The 7680-nt window shown below is 44.7% G+C and overlaps 2 protein-coding genes across 2 annotated transcripts; one reads left to right on the top strand and one right to left on the bottom strand.

Annotated features, from left to right (window-relative positions):
- Positions 1-50: 50 nt before the first annotated feature.
- O0I10_002313 (uncharacterized protein) lies at positions 51-3031 on the top strand (the record flags this gene model as incomplete). Its single annotated transcript, XM_058482397.1, has 3 exons — positions 51-723; positions 854-1557; positions 1625-3031. The coding sequence occupies 3 exons, from the start codon at positions 51-53 to the stop codon at positions 3029-3031; spliced, it is 2784 nt and encodes a 927-aa protein (XP_058346895.1).
- A 622-nt stretch (positions 3032-3653) lies between these two features.
- O0I10_002314 (uncharacterized protein) lies at positions 3654-3914 on the bottom strand (the record flags this gene model as incomplete). Its single annotated transcript, XM_058482398.1, has 1 exon — positions 3654-3914. One exon carries the CDS (start codon positions 3912-3914, stop codon positions 3654-3656), a length of 261 nt encoding a protein of 86 aa, XP_058346896.1.
- Between the last annotated feature and the right edge of the window lie 3766 nt (positions 3915-7680).

Consider the following 7680-nt stretch of genomic DNA (forward strand, 5'->3'; position numbering starts at 1 on the left):
GCCTTTTTGCAAGCTTATAATTTTCCGCCATCCGTCAGCATACTCCAATGATGACGGGAACATCAGTTCTTTCACCAACGCCTGAAGCAGATCGCGTACTCGACACACCGTTGCATCATCAACCCAAGGCATCCCCCACCAGCAATGAGACACTAGGTGGACTCCACATGATCAAAGAACGCGATGAAGAAAGTGGCGAGCAGCAGCAGCAGCAGGATAGAGACACTGTTCGACAAAAATATGAGAGCATGACCTATGATGACTTGGCACAACGCATGGCAGAGAATTACAAGCAACTTTCAGCTGTATTAGGCACCAATGCTTTGAATGCTATGAGAGAATCAACATCATCGACGACACGAGACGAGCATGAAGAACGAGAAGCGACTGAAACAGGAGATGCAAAGACGGCTGATATTGATAATGATGATCATGGATTGGATGATGATGATGATGTTGATGAGGAACAAGTGATTGATCGAGATGATATTGATGACAAGACCAAACGAGCCAAGATGACCAAACTATTTTGTCGAGCAGCATCGACTGGAGACGTTGACAAGGTGACGCAGTTGCTACGTGGGCGATATCGGTCTTACATTGATATCGATGCAAGGGATGAGGACGGCACTACGCCCTTGATCTACGCCGCCTGCTTTGGCAAAGTCGAGATTGCACAAGCTCTATTGGATGCAGGAGCAAAGACGGATGTCCAAGATTCTTGTAAGGGTCCTTATGCGTGTGTGATGTGGGACAAAGAATAATTGCATTAACCATTGATCATTCTCCCTATTTGTTTCACACACACACACACACACACCACACTCCACACACACCTATACATGTACAATAGTCGGATGGTCAGCATTAATGTGGGCAACCAACAACAACCAAGATGCGCTTGTCAAGGTTCTTCTCGAGAATGGTGCATCATCACATACCAAGTCAGCCAAAGGTCGCACCGTTTTCGACTTTGTCAACACCGATAATCAAAAGATAGTGGAGATCTTGGCAACCAATCCACGTGATAGCGTATCATCCACTTCGAGTATCCTTGGTCGTGCAGCTGGTAGCATGTCTTCAGGCTCATCCAGTGCCGGTGATTATGATTTCTATTATCAATCGACACTTGAAGGCTATGATCATTTCATGACCGAGGAAGCTGATCGACGTCGCAAACTACTGGAGACAGCCATGGCACTTGCTGATGGTGGAGTTCATCCTAGTGATGTTGATGATGATGATAATCCATTGGATGATCACGATGACTTGGATGATGATGGCAATGGCAGCGGCAGTGATATGGATGAACCAGCTGAATTCATATGGGACAAATGTTTACCGGATCAAATGTTTGTATTCAGTGCTGACAACTTGCCATACATTCTCAACACAATCATCACCGATATTCAACTTCCTGTTCGTTCACGTCAAGAAATCTGTGTACCAGCCAATGTCGTATTCTTGAGCGCCCGTTTTGCCCATTACTTTTCAGGAGATGAACTTTTGCAGCAAGTCATGAATGGTGCCGTTGAACGTATTAGCAACGAAATCAAGGTTTGTTACAAGAAAGGGATGATATAGGAGAGAGAGAAAGTGAATACTAATAACCTTCAATACATAGTCCAATGCACGTAATGTACACATCTTGGCCTTTTGGATCACCAATGCGACACAGCTCTTGTATTATCTCAAAAAGGATGTGGGGCTTGTTGTAGCCACTGCCGAGCATCAATTGCGTATCTCTGAACTTGTATCTGAAATCTACAACTTGATCATCAATGATGCTGAGAGACGCTTGGCCAAGATTCTTACACCATCCATGCTTGAGCATGAGCAGATACCTGGAATGGAGGATGTCAACTTTGCAGACGATTGGCAACGATTTTTCAGACGCAGTAGCCGACGCTCCGTTGTCGTGCCACCCGATGGTGGTCTTGCAGTACAGATGAAACGCAGCTCCAGTGTGCTTAGCACCAACAGCACAATGGCCAATACCAACAATAGCGCATGCGCTGCACATGCTATTTCACCACAATCGATCACAAGCTTATTGACATCAACGCTCTACGTGCTCCAATCATATGATGTACATCCAGCCATCATTGTTCAAGCCCTTGCACAATTCTTCCATTACATGTCATGTGAGCTCTTCAATCGCATTTTGACCAACAAGAAGCTCTTGTGTCGATCCAAGGCATTACAAATTCGTATGAACATGTCACAAATCGAGGATTGGATCACGCAAGAGCACCTCCCTTCAAGCCTTGTCAGCTATCTCGAGCCTACCAATCAGCTATTACAATTACTACAATGTTTGACGCATTTGCAAGACTTGGTCAGCTTTATTCACACCGTCAAGAAATTTGATGCTTTGAATGCTTTGCAAGTGAAACGCTGTGTGACCAATTATCGCTACGAAGTCAATGAGCCACGACTACCAGAGGAGATTGAGAAATACGCCATTCAGCTTGCTGAGGATACAGTGCGCTTCAAACAAGCACGATCGATTGAACAATTACGCAAGAAAAAGAGCAACACAGCTATGGCTCGTACTCAAAGTGTATCGCTACGCCGTAGCCCATCTCGTCGTGAGAGCGTAACGAACTTTGTGGGATCCATCATGTCCAGTGTTGGTATCACGACATCCAACTCTTTGCCACCTACGCTGCCATCAGAAGAAGAAGAATCATCATCGTCACAGCAACAAGAGGAGAAAAAGAGCTCTGAAAGTATCCAGGAACCGGAAAAACAAGCTAGCAATGCAGAAGCCCCATCATCTTCAGCCGATAATAAGCGGCCATCACGATCCGAATCCAGTGAAGATGAAGAAGAGGAGCGACAAACGGATGTGAAGGAAACACGTGATTCGAAATTCATGCTTCCTTTCTCTGTACCAACTACAGCTCATATGGTCAGTATCACTGGATGGGCCCCTGATAACGTCAAACGTCAAGAACGAATGATTTCACCCGTGATTCCTGATGAGTGGATGGACAAGCTGGATAATGCCAATACTTGCATTGAGTAATGTGATCCCTTTTCTTTGTTTTTGTTGCTGTTTTGTTGTTTTTGCTTTCTTTGTTATGCGGCTTCTTTTTTCTATCATGCAGAGCTTCTTTTACTCCCACGTGTACACTATTCTACTCGTTGTTGCCGTTTATTACCCATGTTGTTTACATTTTCCACCCTTAGAACTAGTCATCCATACGCACCACATCCTTCTCATCCCTTATTCATCACCCACATTGATGTATGTCTAAGCACATAATCAGCTTTGGTAATAAACGAATGCCAAAATGTATAAATGCTTGAATCATCCTCCATCCCATGCATGCACCAATGTAATAACCCATATTCGTGTGTGTATAGTAATTCACATGTATTAATCAAAGCAAGCTGCTACATGTCAAGTATGTATATGTATACTAGCTATATGCTTATCCAAAGAATAGCTGTGAGGACATGTCCCTGAAAGTGACGAACGCTGTTGGAGACCACGCAATGAACACGTTGCTAATGGCGACTGCTGTTACGTTTGGTTGTGGCAAAGGAGTGTGCAAGAGAAGGGTGTAGCCTCAAGGAAAGCAGGTGTTGCGTAGAATGGGCAAGGCTGTGTGCACGCCATGAACTTGCCAATCAGTCAAGCACGTTCACTTCAAGACAGCTGCAGGAGCGACATGATGGGCTGAAGCAGTACAATTGTTCGCAGGTGGTAGTTGTACTTGAATGAGCAAGAGTTGTGAATGGAAGACAATAGAGCTGGGAGTGGAAGAGCTGGAAATTAACTTTGATTTTCTGATGGCCTTGAATGATACTTCTTTGTTTGAAGGTTGGTCAATCACATCCTCTCGAATCAAGAAAGTTGAAGGATGGAGATGATGGGCTGGAGCAGGACAATCGTTCGTATGCATTGGTTTGGGCAAAAAGGGTGAATGGGAGGAATGGGCTATTAGCTGGCAGTTTACAATAACTTTGCAAAATGATCTTTGTGAAATTGGATGATGCTTTGTGTTTGAGCGTTTTTCAGTCAAATCCCCACCGATCAAGAAAGTTGAAGGATGGAAATGATGGGCTAGAGCAGGACAATCGTTTATATGTCATAAAATGAACAATAGTGCCAACCTTGAGGAAAAGGCATAGCAACGACCATGTTTAAATGAGACAACGAGATAACCAAGCGAACAATGTGACACCAAACGATCTTCGGGAAGTCAAAATGGACCTACTCATGTCCTCGGAAATGAAAAGTAGCCGTGCACAGACCACATACCCTTGTTTCAGCTCCTGAATAATGCACGTAACCAAAAGTTACATATCAACAATGCCTTAAACCGTATGCTGCTATCCATGGCAACGGCTATCACGTGCTGTAATAAAGGCTGGGCAGTAAAAAGTGTGACGGGGTTTACACGCGTCTCATAACAGCAGCGTTGCGTAGCCAAGGCAACGGTTGATCTCTACCAAAACCAACTCGCTTTCCGCTGATCAAGACCGTTCAAGACCATTGCCATTGTTGACCACTTGTGGGAAGTGTGAACAGGTAAGGTATAATGGAAGATCGTTACGTTGTTTCACTTGGTTGCATTGGAGGGCAATAGGGTGCTCTTTATTGGGGACCTGTTTGGCTAACTGGGTATCTCAAGAGGTATGGCAGCTTGTTCTATTATGGCAATCTCACCCATGATTCATCTCAGACTACACTACCATTGACTGGGAAAAGTTGGCTATGGGGGATTGCATGTTATTGAATCTTCCACCTTTTGGCTCGTATTGTTCCAAGGACACTCCCTCGCCCCAGTATCGTTCTGGTATCCCCCCAGCGGCAAGATGCACGTATGGCTATGGCTTCACGCAGTAGGTGCGGCGCATATGATCGCAAGTGGTCTTTTGGCCTATTCGAGATCGTCAACAAGCTTGGTCCAACTGGGAAGCGTGAGACTGGATCATCGAAGGGAAACGGATTCGTGTCGGTTCCAATCAAATAGCAGGGTGGGGCCCATAAGGACAATCAATGTGTATCTTCTCCTGGCCAAACAAGCGACTTTTCCTCAGCTTGTCAAAGGAAGTTACATCTCGGTGGTTCTCTTGCACCCAGAGCTTTCCCCACGTTATGCTTGGTGGATGAGGGGTACGTTTGGCATTCTTGTTCTCTGCACTGGTGTTTCATCTCCCCCCGCTTGAGGTGCCATCGGTTCCATGTCCTGTGTGCTTGTGTTTTATCAAGTATATGGTTGTATGTGGATTTGTAGTCAACCACCTTCCTTGTGGAGGGTACCAGGGACTTTTTTGTCCTGCTCTTCGAAGGGCTTTTAACCACGGGAGCAAAGTTTCAAAGGGGTTGCCGCGATGACCACTTCAAGAGGGACCTCAATGGCACTAGCCTGCCAACTCTTGGTACAATCCATTTGTTAGGCAATGTTGAGAAGAGGGTGTGTAATGGAGCCCCGACAATAAGGGGCATCATCGCCCAAGGGGGCCACAGTGATTTCTTCGTACATACAAGCCGTCAAGTCATTGGGTGAGTGGTGGCATTGGATCTTTTACAAGTGACCTGTCCTTGGTGCAACAAGATGATGCAAACGATAACGACACATGGAGAAGTACAGAGTCATTGTTGAATCCATCACTTTAGTAGTGTATTCCCTTCTGCTTGTAAGATAGGCAGGGAGAACAAATTCGTTCCGTCTTGGTCATGTACTTGAAGTGACATTCCTTTACGATACAATGAAGAATGGGTTTGACCGTATGACCTTCTCCATTGAGTTTCAGGATGAGTGACCAATCAACATAATTTAATAGTGGCAAAAGAGTGGCTTCAGGCCTATGCGATTTCGAGCCATTATTGCAAGCACATACAATTATAGATCTTCATTGTTAGATGTGGTTTACTCACGTACCTTCACAAAAGGCTATCATCATCATCATCCATTTATGCAGCAACCTATCAAGGACGTGTTTAGGTCACCACCACGTGTCATTTTCACTCAGCTCTCTATCTTCCTGCTAGTGCAGCTGATAATTCATCTATTAGGACAAAGCAATCGCATCACGCTACAGAGCATAGTGGTAAAACATAAAGACGCCTGTATCTCCAAACTTTACAATGAAACGTGGGGTTTTTTATTAGAGCAATGTAATGGCTTGGCCAACAGCACCTTGTGTGAAAGTTTCTAATGTTCAATGTCAAAACTAGCCCAAAATATTTTTGGTCGTCGTCAAATGAAGAGGTCGACCCCTAGATCCAGTTTGCTGGTGGCGACATTGCGAAATCTGATAGGCAAGCTTGATCGTGAAACTTTCACACAAGGTGTTGTTGACCAAGCCGAGCACATTGCTCTAATAAAACCTACGTTTCATTAAAGTTCGAGATACAGGGACCTTTATATGTTTGTAAGCGTGATGCTATATGTGAAGTGGTCTTTGTTCAATGTCAAGTCGTTGACCCCGGCAGAGCAAAAGATGCAGGACTCCTGTGTAACTCAGCTATGACTGGAAGATGGAAGCATCGTGTATACCGTTGACAAAAAGCCCGTTCATTGCGAGCTAACAGCCATTTCCTCACAATCGGCAATGTTGCCCATACTATGACAGTGGAACGATGCTCCTGATTCAGACATTCATTTCCATGCGATTGGATTATGTTGATCCGAGTTGGTTTATTGAGCTACGCTCATACAAGGTTACTTCAGTTGAGCAACATAGAGCATGGTTAGATGTGTGGATTGATGTAATCCCTCTTTGGCTGTATCTCGGTCAAATCAACTCGGATCAACATAATCCAATCATGGAAATGAATGTCTGAAGCAGGAGAATCGCTCACATGTCATAGAGTGGACAACAGTGGCTATTGTGAAGAAATGGCTGTTAAGCTCGCAATGAACGGGCTTGTCAACAGTATATAGTATCATCCTTCCATCCCTTCCAGTCATGCAAAGTAGCTGAGTTACACAAAATTTTACCCTGTTTCCGGGTTAGTCCAGCGACTTGACATTGAACGAAGACCACTTCTCATATAGCATCACGCTTACAAACATAAAGGTGCCTGTATCTCCAAACTTTTACAAATGAAACACAGGGTTTTTATTAGAGCAATGTGCTCGGCTTGGCCAACAGCACCTGTGTGAAAGTTTCACGTTCAATGTCGCAACTTTACCCCAAAAAATATTTTTTTGGTCGTCGTCGTCGAAGAGGTCGACCCCAGGTCCAGTTTGGCTGGTGGCGACATTTGCGAAATCTGGGAATGGCCACGATGGACTTATAGTTTGCCACAAGATCGCTTTCACCCCGCCGAGCAAGATTGTTCTATTAAAGACCCCACGGTTGATTGTAAAGTGTTGAGATACGGGCGTCTATATGTTTTTTATATACTGTAAGCGTGATGCTATAGGAAGGGTTCTCCGCCGGCAGATGACCATAATAGAGTAAAAGATGGACGACTTGCTTGTACAGTGGAGCGGACTTGCCGGCCAATCCTATTGGCGTGAGTGCATGATTGATCTTGCTCCTGCCTGCCTATGCTTCAGTATAGAACATGCTTCGTTCTTATATAAGGTTACATACAATACGTAGCGTTAGCTAAAATCAACATCGGGAAGCATGGTGTATGCTTGAACTTGTGTCACATTGTATCAGCTCGCTCTATCTCGAACAAGCAATACGTAACTGAACGAAGTACAA

The sequence above is a fragment of the Lichtheimia ornata genome (genome assembly GCF_029851405.1).
Source record: "Lichtheimia ornata isolate CBS 291.66 chromosome Unknown scaffold00006, whole genome shotgun sequence".
Classification (NCBI taxonomy): domain Eukaryota; kingdom Fungi; phylum Mucoromycota; class Mucoromycetes; order Mucorales; family Lichtheimiaceae; genus Lichtheimia; species Lichtheimia ornata.